Source organism: Cryptotermes secundus, unplaced genomic scaffold (assembly GCF_002891405.2).
Source record: "Cryptotermes secundus unplaced genomic scaffold, Csec_1.0 scaffold299, whole genome shotgun sequence".
Taxonomy (NCBI): Eukaryota; Metazoa; Arthropoda; class Insecta; order Blattodea; family Kalotermitidae; genus Cryptotermes; species Cryptotermes secundus.
The window spans coordinates 34,075-53,740 of NW_019739215.1; the positions used below are offsets into that span (position 1 = coordinate 34,075).

Below are 19,666 nucleotides of genomic sequence, written 5' to 3' on the forward strand. Positions count from 1 at the left end.
GAGCGGATGTGAAATAAAATTCGCTACATAAAATACGGCGTGAAGTTATTTGTCGCGATATACCCCGCGATACGTGACAATATATATATATATATATATATTGTGCATTACAAATATTGTATGTATATGTACTTTAACACTCAAAACAACCATTGTGATAGTAGTTTCCAAAAAAGTATTGATGTCCCTCTGATGATGGTCTATAGGGACCGAAACATGTAAGGGTGTTAAGTTTTTAAGTAGTAAAAACTTCAATAGTCACACTGGACGGAGTTCTTTTGTCTTTGTAATTTGTTAGTGTGATGGACCAGAATGAAACAAATCAAACTGTAAACTATACCTTTCATTTTTTTAAGTCATTTGATGTCCACAGTACTGACATTGCTTTCATTTCAGTAATCAATACACACAATTTCTTTGGGTATTGAGTCTTTACTTCCTCTTTTATGAAAGATTTCCTGGGGACCCTGAGAATAGTAACTGCCTTCACCTAGTGACCTTTTACTTTGAACATGAAAAGTTTTTCTTTATTTAGCTGAATCATAAACCTTCACTCCAGTGTGGATTCTTATAACTTGCATCCACACTGTTAATATGTTTTCTACAGTCTGGTGAGTCATCTCAGCATTTTCATGTTTTAATTGTGGCACAGTTTTAAATTTAAACCAATTATTTTGCAGGCTGCAGTATAGTTCGCAAATGCAGCCTCCGTAGTCTAGGGGTAACGTTCCCACCTCATGACTCAAAGTACACAGGTTCAAACCCGGCGGAGGTCATGGAATTTTTAAGGGCGCAAAAAATCAGGGAACAAGTCCTCCATGAGGGACTTTAAGCCGTGGGTCCCGTGTCGTAGATTTACGGCACGTAAAAGATCCTCATGTCTCTAGGAGACCTCTGAGCAAAATTAGGCAAAACGTTTCCCGCCCAAGCAGTTTCCAATGCCTCTGGTAGAGGGGGGAACTATCAGGTACCGAGGGCCGACCTTGTTGGCTGAACGGGGCTGATAGCACGCACCAGTACCGGTAGGGTATGGCGACTGGTAGAATATCAAAGGGGGACGTACAATAGATCAACAACCGGTTGCAGTGCATGGGGAAACCCACCCCCTCCAATAATAATAATAATAATAGTTCGCAAACTGTTTTCAAACTGCAATGCTGAAGGTGCTCCAATCAATGTTATTTTTTTAATGAAAATCCATAGTTAGGAATGTTAATAACATCATGTAGTAGGAGGATAGGGAAATTTTGGTATGCACATGTGCCATGGGGTAATTCTTTGAAACTATAACTTTATTCAAAGTAAGCTGTTTACAGTGCATAATGTTGTGTACCAGGAAGCTGCATATGTAACCAGTCACAACAACATACTCAGACACTGCCAGCAGCATTTTTGACAATGTTGTTGGATATGTTGGTTTTCAGCTCATCCAGGTTATATGGGTTATTTCAGTAGGCAGTATCTTTAATGTAGTCCCCACAGAGAAAAAATTGGTGGTGACAAAACCAATGAGCACGGAGGCTACAGTCCTTTCTAAATTACTCAAGCCTCCAAACAACAAGGATACCTCATGCATAGTGGTCCATGCTCTATTACACGTTGCACTGTCACGTTGGAATCGTGCTTCAGCAATTTTCTCATCAGTACGGTATCCAAGGACTTAATGGCTTATGTCAATGTGGCACTGCACACCATAAATTTTGACAGGATGAAGGGGAATCTCATGGGCTGCATGGAGATTTTCTGTTGACCATATGTGAGTATTCTGAGAGCTCACATAACCTGTAAGATGAAATCATACCTCATCTGAGAAAAAACGTTGTCTCATGAGGGTCATCCTGCACCACATACACTAGTGATGTCATTTTTAGAAGTCCAGCAGTAGCAGTTTAGTGAATCATATGCACTTCGTCTGAAAACAACTGCAACGTCTTCACTGCTTTGCAACATTTTGCATTCCAGTTTGTTACAAAAGGTCCTACAATGACTTGTGCAGACTTTCATTCACTCACTAACTTCTGCTACGTGGCTGGCTGTTAAAAACAGACGACCAGCAAACACATTTCAGTATGTTCTCATTTCCTGTCTGCTTGACCTATTTCACAGATTGTGATGACAATGAACATCCAGATCAGTGCTTATAATCACTCTAGGTTTCTTTAAACAATTCTGAGTTAATACGAGGGGGTACCCAAAAGAAACCGAACTTATTTTTTTTAAACTTATTTATTCAAATTTTAATCACAAACCTTCAATCCCCTTCAAAGTACTCTCCACTTACACTAATACACTTGTCTAGTCTTTTATTCCATTTTTCAAAACATTGTCTAAATTCATCTTTTGAGATGCTTGACAGCGCCTCCGTCGTTTTTTCCTTCACCTCAGCAACATCAGCANATTTTTCCAACATTTCATGTGTTCGGGCCGTGGAAGGACGACCAGAACGAGGTTTGTCATCAATTGACATTTCACCATTTTTGAAACGGGAAGACCACTCAAACACTTGAGTTTTCCCCATAGCATCGTCCTTGTATGCCGTTTTTAACATTTCAAGAGTTTCTGTTCCACTTTTCCCGAGCAAAAAGCAGAATTTCACTGCCGCACGCTGTTCACGAAAATCAGCCATTGCAAAAATGACGATCACACAAAACAGTTGTCACTATAAACTCTGCCGAAACTAGTCCTTACCTTCTGAAGCAATGGTAGTCGGCTTATTGACTCAGGAATGTTAGCTCTATGCGCTCATAGAGGCAAAACACGTTACTACAAAAGCTCTGCCCACAGAAAAATTAGTTCGGTTTCTTTTGGGTACCCCATTGTAATTCACCAAGAACACTACACTGAACACCATGCTGCTTACTGCTTGCACTGCACATTGCATATGTTTCATCAGAATGGCCCAAGCATTCTAATACAAGAAAGTATTAACGTTCATGACACCAGGTTCTCCTTTATTCTGTGGTGATCCTGGTAACTAGTATGCATTTGTAATCACCATCTGGATACTGAGGAAGTTGGTGCACATGCATACCCAGTTCTAATCTCAGATGTGATATCCGCTACTGTGCCTCAGATTTTGCATGGTTTTGCTGTGTCTTCAAGCAAATGCTCTGTTAGTGCTTGAAATTAGGCCATGACATCTTCATTCCACATCATTTCCCATTCAATGCTGTATATTCTGAGCTGGTGAATGTTCTTAAAAAATCACAAACAAAATTAATCTGGATGACATGAAGAGTTAATCAAGACAACTTGACAATGTGAACTCAAAGGAAATTAATGGTTTAACAACTACTCCATTTTTTGGACCTTTATTTTCTGTTGAAAAGTTTCTCATAAGTGTAAAAATGTTCCTACATTATGATGAATAATAATGCTGAATTTACTGCAAGTGTTCAAAATGACCACCCTCAGCCTCTGTACACATCCTGGCCTGTGTGTGAATCAAGTGTGTAGCTCACTTCACTTCATTAGGGCTGCCTTTCATACCAATTACAGCATCCATAATGCAACATAACACTTTTTGCTGGTACATCAGATCTTTCATGTGCCTCCACAAATAAAAATCTAGAGGGTTGAGGTCTCGATATCTGAATGACCAATATTTTTAGTCAGGACAAATAATCCATCAACCAGAGAAGTGATGACTGTGATATGTTTTCCCTGCATGGCAAGAATGGGGACACACTATGTACTTAGCATCTGCCAGTTTGGACAAGGTCACACACATGTATACCAACATGAAATTACCATGATATATACTAACCACTCTTTAATTACAAACATCTGTTCCTCCACTGAAAACTGGATGTTTATATGGCATTTTTGACTGGGAATGACTTCATCTATAGCTCCTTACATTAGGAGAGTAAGTCGTGAATCACCCTGTATAACATGAAAACTCAGCTTTCAAGCCTCAGTTGAAGTCCTTCAAAATTTCAATATACCTTACAGCTGTCATCTTCTGCAATTCTGCTGAGACCTAATGACTAATTTTTTTGTGAATTTGTAACAATATAAAATTTTAATCATTTGTTAAATGTGTGAATGCAAGATCATATAGCACAGAACTAGTGGAAGGCATACCTGTACAGAAACTGGTAAGAATAACAAAGTCTGGGGCTAATATTTATTACTAAAAACTTCTGAAATACAAGAGTGAAACAGTAATTTGCATATAATTTTATATAATGATAAAAATTAGAGTCTCAACATTTTGAATAATGCATTCATGAGACACTTGGTTAATTCATTGGATTCTCCATATTTAAACAGCTGTCTCTTCTAGACTTTTGTTCACTGCTGTCATCATTCAGAAACTTATCAAGTTCCTCTGGGTCTGCTGGTTCCAATGTTACTTCTTCTAATGCAGGACCCCTAGCAACACCAATATTTTCCATCTCTGCAATAGAAAAACAAATCATGTAATAAGTTACATATACAACAAAGCCATGAAATCACACCTGAAAGCAGGTATGTAAACAATAAGAAAGCTAGACCAATGACTTGCACACAGCTGCTGATATATTATTGTACTGAACAGATTCCAACCCAGCAGAAAGTTCACCATATTATCCCCTGAAATATAACCATTTTCCTCAAGAGCTGCATCTTCATAACCATTTTGAAATATTAGTATTAAAATCTGTTGAGATGTTCTGAAGATGAAAGAAGCAGAAAAGCATGACCTCACCATTGTTCACTCATTTCATTCACTTTGTGCACAGAATACATAAAAATGCTCTGCTGCTTTTAGAGCACTCAGTCTCTACTTACTAGGCAATGAGCCGGAGAGTTTGAACTCTTGTACATCCTGCTGGAAAGCTTGTCCGAAAGCATCTTGTCTTTCTCTCAGTAATTTCTGCTGCCGAAGTTCATGCTGAACCACTTTATCTGCATGCTCTGATGCCAAACTTACTGGAATACAAAATATACATCACCATTTTGTCAAGGCATAGTTCTGTCTGTTCCAGCCTCAAAAGCTGCACCACCTTACTGAGACTATAAACCTTTTCATCACTCTGTCCAAGTTCTTTTTATAAGTTTTAAAAATAATCACAAACATTCCATGTCTATGCAATGAATAATGCTTTAAGCCTAACAACTGTACTAGTACTGTTCATCTGGAGACTGTAAAATCTCAGTCATTCTTTCACAAGGCTTGTAACTATTCATACATCATTAATAAGACCTGTACTAGTTTATAGCTCAGTAGCATGACTCTAATTAAATCAAATGAATAAGCCCTGGATACCTGTATGATAGGAATTCTGAATATTTACAGGGCCACGCATGATGGACAGTGGCAAAATAGGTACTGCAATCATGAACTGCACAGTCTACATAAGGAACCTGGAATCTCTGAATTCATTAAAATGAACATGCCGAAAGGAGCCTGTCATGTTGTATGAACTGTTGTTTATGGTGACATGACATCAGACGGAAGGAACTGGAGCTATAATGTATATACCGTGCATCACGATGTAAAGATCGGTGGGGAATGAAATTGGCAATCTATAGAGCAGGGCCCAGATTTTGATGACATGTCATCTTTTTTTACCTTGTATCCTATTCGATGCCCATAAATATATCAATACCAGAGACGAGCTGGTGGTTACAGAAATGTAACTTTTATAGGTCATTTTTTGTCATTTTTAAGTTTTAGGTATTTTTTTTTTCGGTTTTGGGGTAATTTTTGGACTTTTAAGGGTATTTCTTGTCATTTTAGCCATGTTAGGGAATATTTCTTCATATGGTTTCAGAAATGTGAATAATATGCAAGTAAAGTGTTCTTTTCTCTTTCTCCTGCCTCTACAAAGGCAGCCTGCAGCTGCATCCCAAATACCTGCTACCACAGTATGCAATAATAAGTTGTAATAATGTCCCATCCTTTCCGTTCGTTTTGCCGAAAGTGCTGACATTACATATCATAAAACATTTTAAGCTGGCAGCAGGGTATGACAGTGGACACTCACACTGTAGCCCGTTCCAAGTTCTGTGCAAAGGAATTTGCTTAGTTACAAATATTTCTAGTCAGTATTGCTCACTTTTTATGACATATTGTTGCTCAATAAAACTCCATCTGTCTTCAGTTTCTCGCCCATGACCATACAGGCAAAGATACAGTTGACGAAAGGTTCTCAGTGAGAAAATTCGAGTTCTGTGTTGCACTAAAGTGATTCATTTTATCACAATGCCTAAAGCAAAGCCATCTAAATCATGTCATTTAAAGCAGATTGTAGCTGAATTTGGAGATGATATATTTTAAACGGACGGTAACATTATATACGATAAGATGTGACGCAAAATTAGAGGCAGAAAAATGTTTCACGGTAGAACATATCGGCCACAACAAGCATACACGAACAGTGCAAATTTCGAACAAAAAGAAATCTGTGCAAATGTTACTGCAATAGTGTTCATCTGAAGGCGGATATAAGTCATCGGATTTTTTCACAGATCTGTGTGATGCTCTGGTGTCCGCAAATATTCCATTTTGGACTCTGAAAAATGAAAATCATAAAATTTTCTGGAAGTGAATTGTGGTTGTTCTATCCCGGATGAATCAACCCTCAGGAAAAACTACCTTCCCAAGTGCTACAACAATATCCTGGAAATGATTAGGAATAAAGTGCATGGGAAGAAGATTTTCATTTCTATTGATGAGACCTGTGATACGGAGGCTCGCTACGTGACAAACGTCGTCATTGGAACCTTGGAAATTGATGGACCAGGTGAAGTGTTTCTGCTTACGAGTGAGGTGCTTGAATCCGTTAATCATTCCACAATTTGTAAACTCTTTGACAGGTTGATATTTCTACTGTGGCCAGAGGGTATACGGCTCCATATATTTTAAAAGCAGACAAGTCAATAAAGTTGTTTTATATGAAATTGGTGCACATTACTTGCCTAGCACATGCACTGCATAGAGTGACAGAGGAAGTGAGATCAAGATTTCGTCACGGCTCCAGCTCATAAAATGCAGTTTAAGTCTACGGCTCCTGGTGTTCCACTGCCCCCAGAACCCGTCATCACAAGGTGGGGAACATGGATTGATGCTACAATTTACTACTGCAGTCATTTTCAGATAATGAAAAACATTGTAGATTCAATGAAGATGGAGGATGCAAGGGCAATTGAAGCTGCTCAGGAACAGTTCTCGTGCGACGAACTGGAAGGACAGCTGGCCTTCATAAAAGCAAATTTCAGTTCTTTGACGGAAGGAATCAAATGCTTACAGGAGAAAAGAGCAACGCTAAAAGATTGGCTCACTCTGGTGACAAAACTACCCATTTCGAGAAAGTGTCAAGGGACATTGGTAAAATGGTGACAAGGAAAATGAAACATGTTCTAGATAATTAATTTAATTCACTTAGTGGGGGGTGGAGTCCAGCTGGGTCCACTCAGCACGGAGGCCACTGATTGGCCTATTGTACCTGACCCGGTTGATTATAATGATGGAGAATTTGGTGGAATGAAGATTGGCAGGGGAAACCGAAGTACTCGAGAAAAGCCACCCCAGCACCACTTTGTCCACCACAAATCCCACTTGACCAGACCTGGGATCAAACCTGGGCCGCTGCAGTGGGAAGCCAGCGACTAACCGCTTGAGCTATGTAGCAGCCTATGTTCTAGATAAAACTTCAGGTTATGAAATATTATGCAGAATTTCTCAAATTCCTTCAGCACTTTCAATACTGAAGAGGAACCTACTGCTAGTGATTTGATACACTTCAAGTACGCTCCCATTGTGTCTGCAGATCTGAAAAGGAGTTTCTCCTAGTACAAGAATGTGCTGTCAGACAAGAGGCATTCACACACCTTTGAGAATCTCTGCATATTGACTGCCATCTATTGCAACTCTGAATGAGGTGGCACTTAAATAATGGAATATATACCGTACATGTACATTTGATAAGTGTTTCAATGCAGTAGAAAAAATCGTATTAAAACATCTGGCTTCAAATTCAATCATATATTGCTTAATTTTCAACATAAAAATGAGGACAAACTTAAAAGAGTAACACTGAGTTCACAGTGTTAATAACGTTTAAAGATACATTTTAGTTCATTGTTTTTTTTTAACTTTCAGATATTGTTTCTTGATTTTCGGTCATTTATAGGTCATTTTTCTTGACTTTTTTTCGGTCATTTTTAAAATATTTTTAGGTCATCAAAATCAGGGCCCTGGATATGAGCATGGAGAGCTGGAAAAAATAATCCACAAGGCCAGCAAGGCTCATGGTAGCATAGTGGGCTTAGTGCCAATGTCCGAGATGCTAAATGATTTTGGAAACAACACTGTTTATAATGAATAAGTAATAATACAGAATATATCAATACCTGGGACAGGCATACATTTATGAACAATGGACGTCACCCCTTGTGCAGTGAAATAGAAATTTTAATGGATATTACCTTGTTTTATCTTGAAAAAGAGAATGACAGCGTGTGATTTTAACACTGGCTAACGCAGTGTAGCAGTTTCAACATAATTTAATAAAGTATTTGTAACATATCAAGACACCTGAAGATGGCAATTTGGGGCCAAAACATGTTGCGTCAAAGTGTATAAAATGTTAAACTAAAATTAAGATTAAGTAGTGAATAAACAAGTGTTGCAATATTGATGGACGATAAATACGTGGATGTTAAGTTAAACAATTGCAACAGGATGCTGAAATACAGAAATATATCAATGTATTTTCTTTCTAATACACTCTACTGGAATATTTTAACAGGCAGTGTTCTAAAGATATATATATCCTTTTCATTATTAATACCAGTACTGCACTCTAATTAACCGCAACTGCCAGAGCCATATTATGGAGATTTAAATCCCCTATTCCTCTATGATAAAGGTTAATAAAGGTAGGTCAGTTGGGTTACTTTTGAACAATAAACACTTTACTGAAGGAAAAGTGGACAGGATAAAATACTTGCTGTTAACAGTCAATAAGTTATCTTGAACAAGGGAATGGCCTTTCAAAGCCATCAACAGCAAAAGTGATGAAAATACTTAAACTTTGACCATACAAGAAAACATTTTTGAAATTCCTCACAAATAGCTCCTTTGCATCAACCTTAACCTGTTTAAATTATAAGACGCATGTATATATGCACAGGGATAGCATTTTCAACATCTCTCATCCAGATAAATTACTTTTACTGCTCTTATGGAGTGAATCTAGACTCTTCTCAGGATTAACAGGCAGTGCTGAGTTGAAAGTAGGCTGCAGCTGGATGGAAGACTGAGTGACACAAGCATGTAACTTATCGAGAAGATGCATTGTAGTATTCACACTGCAATAAATCATGCTGTACCTCTCACAGCTTCCAATTCACTAAGCTTCTTCTCTTTGTACAATGCAAACTGAAACCTATGATCAAGTTGTCTCTCCTGCAACTCTTGCGTCTCTACCATATCCTCCAATTGAAATAAGGCTCCTTCTACATCTTCAAACAACCCTTGTAAAGCTCCTGCAGATATAATAATAATAATAATAATGATGAATTAGGGATCCTGAAAAAGAAAGGATGGCAGCAAGCCTTAACCTATCCTGTCAGGAAAAAAAGAAGTCCAATCATACAGAAAAGCACACTGTATTGTGCATGGAACTACTGCGGAAAATATGGTGTAGTAACAATGATTTTTTATTTTAAGAAATTTCATACAAATAAAATATATAAGAAATGGTCCTAACACTAAATTTATATAAGCAGGAATGAAGTAATGAAGGGAAGTATTCTGTTCAAATACTAACAATCAAATGCTGGACCACAAATGACTGGCATATTATTCTTTGTTAACAGTAAAAGAACTTTGCCATAGACAGTGCCAGCGAATTAGATTGTGACATTAACAAGACAAAACTCAATAAAGTCAAAAACTAGATTCCCAATCAGTAGAGTCTGTACAATGTACCATTTGTGATTCTTGTAATCTACATTTTTCTCATACATGGCTTATCTTTAACATAACTTATAAAATGCTACAAATTTGTCATAACTGAATTCTAAAAGAAATGACCTATCTGTTCCATTAACTGCTGCACGCTTGTAAGGAGCTGAGGAACAGCTGCTAAAGTTGATGCCATGTGACTCACATCACTCCACTGCTTCTCAAACTTCTGATGAAGACAGCCTATTGCATTGTCCACTTCCTGCAATCATGTCAATCAATGAACAATCACTTACTAACAAATATTAATTTTATTTTTCACATATTCAGTGCTTCCTAAGAAAAAATTATACATGTAATGTTAAGGAAAGGAGAGTTATGTCAAGAATTGGTCAAAATCAGATAATTACATCACACAATTCTGCTTTTCAATGGATCAAATGAAAACCAGGTTACATTTCTTAAGCATAATGCTTTCCATTCAGTAACATCATGAAATACTGATTTAAATATATTACTGTATACACATCATAAAGTTGTCTCTTCTCTAAAAACGGTTGTTTAGTGACTCAGTCCTCTTTTCTGTAACGCTGTAGATACACGTGCACATGCACTGCATTCATCTGGATCTTGAATGTATACACACATGAACACACACACACACAAAGCCATTCAATAAGTAATAACCATGCATATGTTATATCTGTATTTATTACTTTGACACAGATGTCCAAATGAGTCATCTATCCCAGCAATATGCCACGTTTGATTCTTGCGGACAGGAAAAAAGGGTTCACTGTTTGTATCTGCTGGCAGAACTCAAGACAATCTCCATATCACCACATAGTTACCATGTGTGTAACAAACAGATTGCAGCGAGTAAAGAGACGAAAGGTATATCTAAGAGCCATCAACACATTTTTAATAGATACGAGTAAGTCAATGATAACAGGTGTGTATTCATAGACCATTCGACGATTATCTATACAGATCAAAAACATAGTGGGATGTAAATAAAACCAAGTATCAAATATTCTAATACTGGTATAATCAACTGTTGTGTTGACGGCTCTCAAATATACCTTTAATATATGATACACAATGGGATGCAAAAAGTAAAGATCAGCCAAATATTTCCAAGGACTTGGTTCAGCCTGGTCCGTCACACTAGTAACAGTGCAAAAGATTATTAATGTTGTCCAGTGTGATGTAAAGGATGAAAAATTAAAAAAGAAACATTTATCAATCACACTGGATGGCGTTAATAATTTTTTATAATATTTCCAAGGAGTTATGAATGCAGGAATAACATACATGTTATTTTGAATTGTCTCATTCTGGTCCGCTGCACTATTAAGTTAGAAAGTTAATAGAATTTTCTGTTATCATAGGTTTTAGTTATGACGGCACTCGTCGTATAAAAACATAAACATGAAGAATAATTGAGTATGCCAATAGGCTATACGCAGCACAGGAATTATCACTTTTCCCACAGTAGATTTCTTATGTTTGGATTAATCACTATTAAACTATTTAAAATTTAATTCAAATTGTCATAAGTCGTTGTTGGTTGTCAATTCTTCCCGTGGATGGGAGTCGTCATTCTTGGTGGTGTGTGGGCTTATATGCGTTATGATGTTACATCTGTGAATAACATAACTGAAAGTGAACATCAAACCAGCTTAATTAACAGTGTCTCCTGCCGTATGAAAAGTACCTCTGATGATGGTTTTAATTAAACCGAAACATGTAAGGCTAGAATAATAAAAGTGATGTGACCTCTATTGCCGCACTGGACGGAAAATTCTATTAACTTTCTAACATACAAGTTGTTCCCATAACTTGCATCATCTTCAATGTAACCTATATATTTAACAGTATTATGATATGGAGATAATCTAAAGGATGTTATGTATAATTACAACAAGCAGTAAATACAAGAATATTATAAATTCATATAACGGCGTTATATAGATGCATTAGCATCCTAGAACTAACTTTGTGAAGGATGAGAAAGGTGATCTGTTTGCTGATTCTGACATTCTGAATAGCTGAAAGAATTACTTCTTTCAGCTACTGGATGTACATATGGTTAGTGCTATTGGGCAAATGGAAGTACATACAGCTGAGCCATTAGTACCTGAGCCTAGTACTTTTGAGGTTGAAATTGCTACTGGAAGTTGAAAAGGTATAAATCACCGGGTACTAATGAAATTCAGGTAGAACTGATTCAAGCAAGTGAAACATTACATTCTGAAATCCATGAACTCATCAATTCTGTTTGGAATAAGGAAGAATGCCTCAGCAGTGTAAAGAGTCTGTTACCGTACCTATTTATATGAATTTTCATTTCATGCATCCTGTTGTGTTATAAAATACAATTTCTTTATTAAAACTGTCACAACACAGAGCCAAACTAGGCACTGAGCTCGATATAGTTGTGTTGTGACAGTTTTAATAAAGCAGACCAAAACTAGGCACTGACCTTAATATAGTTGTGTTGTGATGGTTTTAATTAAGAAATTGTATTTATATGAAAATATTGTACACTATTCTCACTGAGTTTGGGGTACCCATGAAACTAGTTAGGCTTATTAAAATATGATTGTATGAAACCTACAGTAACCTACATGGTTCAATATGTGTCTATTTCCTACAGAAAATGATCTGAAACAAGGAGATGCTTTATTGTCACTGGTTTAGAATATGCCTTTATGATGTCCAAGAAAACTAGGGGGACTGAAAGTGAACAGGACACATCAGCTTCTGATCTATGCTGACAATACTCATTTACTGAGGGATAATTCACTTAGTGGAGGGTGGAGTCCAACTGGGTCCACTCGGCACAGCAGCCACTGATTGGCCCATTGTACCTGGCCCAGGTGATTATGGTGATTATGATGATTGAGAATTTGGTGGAATGAAGATTGGCAGGGGAAATCAAAGTACTCGGAGAAAACCCTTCCCAGCGCCACTTTCTCCACGATTAATGCCTCTTCACCAGACCAGGGATGAAACCTGGGCCGCCACCACGGGAAGCCAGCGACTAACTGCTTGAGTTATGGCATGGCCCTACTGGAGGATAACATAAATACCACAAAGAAAAACAACAGAGAAAATCTAAGAGCCACTTGTAAGGATGTTGGTCTGCAAGCAGACGCAGAGAAACCTGAGTTTATGTTGATGTCTCATCACCTGACTGCAGGACCAAGATCATAATATTAAGACGCTACCAGATCCTTTGAAAATGTGGCAAGGTTCAAATATTTAGAAACAGTAACAAATCAAAATTTAATTCATAAGAAAATTACGAGGGTCGTACTGAAAGTCATGAGCAACAATTTTTTGTAAAGTAACATGCTTTATTATTGACAAACCAGATACACCACCTCAATCTACAGACCTTTCTTTATTTTTCCACATAATCGCCACTTCTTTGTACACATTTCTCCCAGCGTTCTGGGAGTTTGAAAATTCCCCTTCTGTAAAATTCCATTCCAGCCATCCAACGACACTGATGCACTGCCTTTTGAATTGCCTCCCTTGTCTCAAAACGTTGTCCACGCAGCTGATCCTTCACAAATCCAAAAAGATGGTAGTCAGAGGGTGCCAGATCAGGGCTATAGGAGGGGTGTGGAAGAACTTCCCACCCCATCTTTGCAATTGCTTCCAATGTGAGGCGAGTGCTGTCATGCAGGACAATGTTTTGTCCCGGATGTTTATCGCACAATGCACGATGGAGCTTGTGCAGCGTCTGGACATAACAAGCATCATTGATGGTTTGCCCAGGTTCCAGGAATTCGGCCAGAATAAAGCCCTCTGCATCCCAGAAGACTGTGCCCATCACCTTCACAGCTGATGGCACTGTCTTTGCCTTCTTTTTTGATGGAGAATGCAAGTGGTGCCATTCCATACTCTGCCATTTCGTTTCAGCCTCGAAATGGTGAAACCAGCTTTCGTCACCTGTCACAATACAGAGCAAAAAATCATAGCTTTCGTGTCAATATCTCTGCAGCAGTTCTGAGGTGATGGCTTTTCGCTGACCTTTGTAGTCTTCGGTCAATAACCGCGTGACCCAACGAGCACAAACTTTCCTATATCCCAAGCTTTCAATCATCTCCTACACTGCACTGTGCGCTGTTCCAAGTTTTCGGGCTACTGTGTCCACAGTCACACGCCTGTCATCTTGAATGATCTCATCCACTCTTTCCTTGTTGCGTTCAGTTGAGGCTTTTCGAGGACGACCGCTCTGAGGCCCATCTTCGATGCTGGTGTTCCCATCTTTTAAATGTTTCACCCAGCTTCGAACACTACTTGCATCCATGCACACACTTCCAGAAGCATGGTGAAGTCTCTGGTGAATTTCTGCAGCAGGGATTTCCTCTTTCACAAGAAATTCGATGACAGCACGCTGGCGAAACGACATATCGTTGTTGGCCATTTTGTTAGGAGGGATACTGGTCACGTGATGCAAGCAATTGACGTCACAAGACACTCAAGGTTAACACAACAGCTGGTTCCACCTACCACCATACTCTCTTTCGTCTGCTGTTCCCAGGTTGCATGCAAAAAAAGTTGCTCCTGACTTTTGGTACGACCTACATAAGGTCAGATTAAATTCTAGCAGTGCTTATTAGCATTCAGTTCAGAATCTTCCGGCATCTTGTAAGCCATTTACAATCACAAAACATAAAAATTAAAATGTGAAAAGCTGTAATTTTGACTGTAGTTTTGTTATGGGTATGAAACTTGGTCTCTCTTATTAAGGATGTTTGAGAACAGGGTGCTCAGGAGAATATTTGGGCCTACAAGGGATGAAATAATAAAGGCTGGAGAAGACTGCACAATGAGGAACTTCATAAGTCATACTCCTTGCCAAATATTAGGACAGGATATGTACCACGCATGGCAGAGAAGAGGAATACATATAGGGGTTTAACAGGAAAAGCTGAAGAATGAGACCGCTACAAAAATCTTTATGTAGATGGAAGGATTATATTAAAATAGATGTTAAAGAAACAGGAGGGTGAGGTATGAACCAGAATCATCAGGACTGGTACCTGTGGCAGGCTCTTGCAAACACAGTAATAAACCTTCAAGTTGCATAAAATGCTGTGAATTTCTCAAGAAATCAGCTCCATGTAGTTTGTTAGTTAGATAGCAATGCCCAGAGGCAGTACTGCAATAATGAATACATAGCACAAAATGTGATACTGGCTACATCTCAGACATGTGTCATCAAGAAAACTTCATACTTTGAGACCAGAACTGTAATTAAAAAAAAAAATCTTCCATTTGAGTAACTGCAGTATGCCTAACAGCATAACCTGAAAGGCTAAGAAGACAAATTCACCCTGTTTATTTTAGTTTACAATAGTGTGATGTGTATACCCATTGCTAGGCAACGACTCTGTAAACACGTTTCCGAGGAAGCCAATATGTGCAACAACAGGACATCCACTTCTAGGAAATGGATCAGTAAACACGCCTCCTTAACAACAAAGGCTGTTTGTCTGCATGGTCTGTGCAAAGTAATTATAAAGAAGTGTTTGGCAGCATAGAGCAGTATAGAACAGTAGTCAAGTTGAGTTTCAAGATGCCAGCCTGCTGGGGTTTTGGATCGGAGAATGGATTTATTGACAAATTATAAACAGTCTTGGAACTACAAGCAAATACAGGACTACCACTAATCTCCACAATTCACAAATCACCACAGCATCCACTAAGCCTTTTCCAGCCTGCTGTTCCTTCACCAGTCATTCCCTGGAAACAGCTTCTAATAGTGGAGATTCTTCAGCTTCATGCACTCAGGTCCTCTATCAACCGACCTTATCCCTTGCCTATAGCATCTAGGCACGGACCACATGGAAAACATAGCTCTTCCACTGCTGTAGTCCAATTGTTCCATTAGTAAGAATCTGCTACCTAGCAACAGGAACGTGTTTACCAAGCCACTGTCCAGAAATGGTTGCTGTTTACAGAGTCACTGTAGCAATGGGTCTATACACCACAATATTAATTCTGGTCCAGAATCGTCATAGAGACATCTGATTTTTCAGTTGGGCTTCAAACAAAGTAGAATCTTACAGGCATACAATTCACAGACAGGTGGGTTTTGCACATCAATAAGATCCATCCATACTTAAATATTTTACCCAACTTGTACAAAATAACCAGTTATTATGTTGTTCAAAATTTTGCAGAGACACATACAGAATCTAGTCATTATGAATGCACAATTATGACTTAGAACAGAAGCGCGCACGCACACTCCCCCCCCCCTCCACTCCTCCTGTTCACATGTCGAGAAATGTGACAGAAATCAGTTAATGCAACAAGTGATGCCACTTACTGTCACCACAAATACCATCTTCTGGGATGTGACACGAAGTATAGTAGAAGTTTACCGTTGTTTCGGAGGAACATACTGCCTCCTTCTTCAGGATCAAAGAGTAAATCAAGCAAGCAGCAAGCAAAGTGTGTGCTCTGTTGCCTGCTTGGCTTACTCTTTGACCCTGAAGAAGGAGGAGGCAGTATGTTCCTCCGAACCATTGGCAAATTTCTACCATACTACAGGGTGTTACATCACAGAAGATAGGACTCCGCATAGTCACCACTATGGGAACCTCAATCTGGCATACTTCCTGTTACCAGTTCAACATTCACAATGATTACACAACAATGCCTCAATCCATGTATGGTAAGTTTGCATGTAACTGAAAAGTATTTTTGCAATATCTGTTGAGGATATCAGATGGGAAAATGATTAAACATCATACTACAACACTGTAGGAGTACCCTGTGATTCACAAAGATATGAATTACGTTAAAATATCTAATAAAGATTGCTCTTATAAATACAGTACAGTCCTGATTATCCAGTTCGTGGCTTGTTCATGCACCTTTTGGAGCATTCGCAACACTACAGAGGTATATTAAGTTAGCTTAGTCTACCCAGCCATCTGGCTGTATGCACTGAAAACTCAAGAATTGCTAGGTGGATTTTCATGAGATTTGATACCAGAATCTGTCATTTAGACAGGACAGTTTTAATTGCCACTTTACGTGAAGACCTAACCTGTATTTCTGTGAGTATCTCATGTGTTAACTTGTTAAATATTCATTAGAATAAAAACTGTGTTTCAAACAGAAGTTGCAGAGAAAAATGAAAAACATACATTATATTTAGCACATTTTTTCCCCAAGTTTTATGGTTTTTGAGATACAATTGAAGAAACTGGATCCTATGTACACATTTCAAATTTCTATTCCTATCAATGGCCGTGGTGTCCCAGTCACACCTAAAACTTGGATTAACCATTGGTTTCTTTTCTATTCATGCAACTTTCCTCTGCCATTAGCACAGATAATTTGGAGCATACTGTACAGACATAGAGCTTCTAAATTACATACAAAACTTATGTATTATCATTTTAATTCGCCTTACTTTCTCACTTTAACCTTTTAGGGGAGGTTATTTATTATAATAATAAACATATGGCATAAGTTTGGTCACCTTGTTTAATTTTGTATAATTTCATACAATATAGATTTGCTTCACCAATTGCACAATTGATGACTCAGAACCATACCACACTCTTTTTTTTCTGTCCTTATTAGTAACATATTCCCAGCATTGCAAGGATTGATCAGTATTTCCGACATACTGTATAAGCTGTATGTTAATTTGGCCAAAATATTTCTTTAATGACTGTATGAATGGACAATTTCGAATGGCTTACTTGGATGACTCACTTAAACTGAATGAATGGGGTTCAATATCTCCTAGATGCCAGGACTTTATCCTTTTCACCACAAAAGTCAGTTTTGGGGCCAACACAGCCTCCTGTCCAGTAGGTACTGGCCGCTCTTTCCATATCAGTAAAGCAGTCACAGCATGAAGCTGACAACTCACTTTCATCTAATGGTATGGTTAAGTTTGGATTGGGCTATGTCTCTCCTCCCTACTGGTATGGTGCTTCATTAATTACAGGGGCCTTTACTGTGTAAAAATTTGAATGGGTCATGTTTATGTTTGTCTACTGTCGACTGTTAAATACAGTCTTTTTAAATGCTGAGTAAGCTCTTCAATTCAATATTTCAAAGGCAGGGGGCATATCTGAATTTCAGTTAATCTTAGAGACTGAATTCTTTTATATCAAATGCATATAGGCAAGAAGATTAGTGTTTTTTGGATGTGTTGCCATGCAGTCTCATTCACATTTACTAACATTTCTGAAGCAACACATTCCTCCAAAACATCAGTAAACATCTACTAGACTATATGGCATCATACCTCAGAAAAGAGTAACCTTTACAGTCACTGCCATAAAAACCTTAAATTACACATACTGATACATCAGTAACACTGTGGCTTCAAGTGTGCACTGGGGTAATGTGCTGAAGAAAGTGATACTAAGAAGAGTGTAACAAGTTTTACACAGGCCTAGTTCTGCAATTTTCCCAATTAATACTCATTCAACAGTTCCATATGACTAATAATTAACCTCAAAACTCTGCAGCCATTTTGGTCTCCCTTGTAGCTGTTTTATATAGGTTCACAGTCCTCTCATTCAAATGAATAACAGTCAAGGAAAGAAATAGGGCTGGGCAGGTATCTGACCGTTGAGAGAGTTATCAGGTTCTCCAAGAACATAATTTAATTTCACTATCATGTACAAGGTAGGCCCCATGGTCCATTCCAACTAAGAATCAACCTTTCTTACATAATGCCCTACATCTCTGTGACCAACTAATATATAAGGTTTACATTCTTTTATGTTAACTGAATTTCATAGACTAGTATATTATAATTTGGCTTTCTTTTCCAGTAATCACCTGTGCTTTTACTGCATTTTCTTCAGTCAGCTTATGCAGTTCACTCCATTGAGACTGATATTTATGTAACACATCTGCTCCAGCATTGTAATTTACGGCACTGCTACTAACCTGTAACCTTTGTGGAGACTCACCTACTGACAAACCTCTGAAACTGAAAGTGAAGAGGAATGTTACATAATCGTTTTCTTAATCTTCTTGGATCCACTGGTTCCCAAGCAAAGAATGAAATTTCTTATATTTGTGTGAGGTTTATGCAGCAGTGTACAGATTGGCTGCATCAACTAAGATAAACAATCATTGCGAGATTAAATTAAAACATACATCACATTGCCTATAGTGTTACTCAACATTATATCTCTCAAACCTCTAAATGCTACTGGACAACAAAAATTTTAGTACTAAGTAAAATGCATTTATACAGGTATTAAATTGCATTCAGTTCATATCACAATAAGGTTATAGCCGATAAGTCTTTAAATACAACACCAGCCTTGCGGTAATTCCTTCTTGAACTGTTTGGAACTTATCACGAAGGCTGTCAAACATTATCGCCCTCGGCTGTTTTCCTTCACAAATTTCTTGATCAAACTGTCATATTAAATTACTTTCCACAGTCATCTTGCTACATCACATGAATATCGCAGCCGTAATACGTTTCAAACCTTGATGCGCTCGAAAACAGCGTTCGTTTATCTACAAGTACTACGTCATATCTGCCAAAGATTACTGTCTTGATCGGTCTTAATCCTACCTCTTTGACTTCGCTGTTCCTCCAATTTATCTTTACTACTAGTTGTGCTTTCGGTACGTTCAGTACTACCTCGCAGCTGTATTTTACAGTGCATGCAAAACAGCCAACATGCTTAAATTGCAGTGGGGGTAATCCGTGATATTGGGACAAGTATTAATAATTGAAAGTGCAGT

General features: G+C 38.1%; 1 protein-coding gene across 2 annotated transcripts; it reads right to left on the reverse strand.

Annotated features, from left to right (window-relative positions):
* Positions 1-4,115: 4,115 nt before the first annotated feature.
* On the reverse strand, positions 4,116-19,460 carry LOC111871700 (dysbindin). Of its 2 annotated transcripts, XM_023864968.2 has the most exons (6): positions 19,233-19,453; positions 18,740-18,893; positions 10,031-10,163; positions 9,325-9,480; positions 4,777-4,917; positions 4,116-4,402 (listed from the first exon to the last, which is right to left on the reverse strand). In XM_023864968.2, the coding sequence occupies exons 1-6, from the start codon at positions 19,286-19,288 to the stop codon at positions 4,245-4,247; spliced, it is 798 nt and encodes a 265-aa protein (XP_023720736.1). In that variant the 5' UTR covers positions 19,289-19,453; the 3' UTR covers positions 4,116-4,244. The 2 variants fall into 2 exon arrangements, with proteins under 2 accessions (XP_023720736.1, XP_033610253.1); XM_033754362.1 differs by lacking the exon at positions 9,325-9,480 and having other exon boundaries at positions 19,233-19,460.
* Between the last annotated feature and the right edge of the window lie 206 nt (positions 19,461-19,666).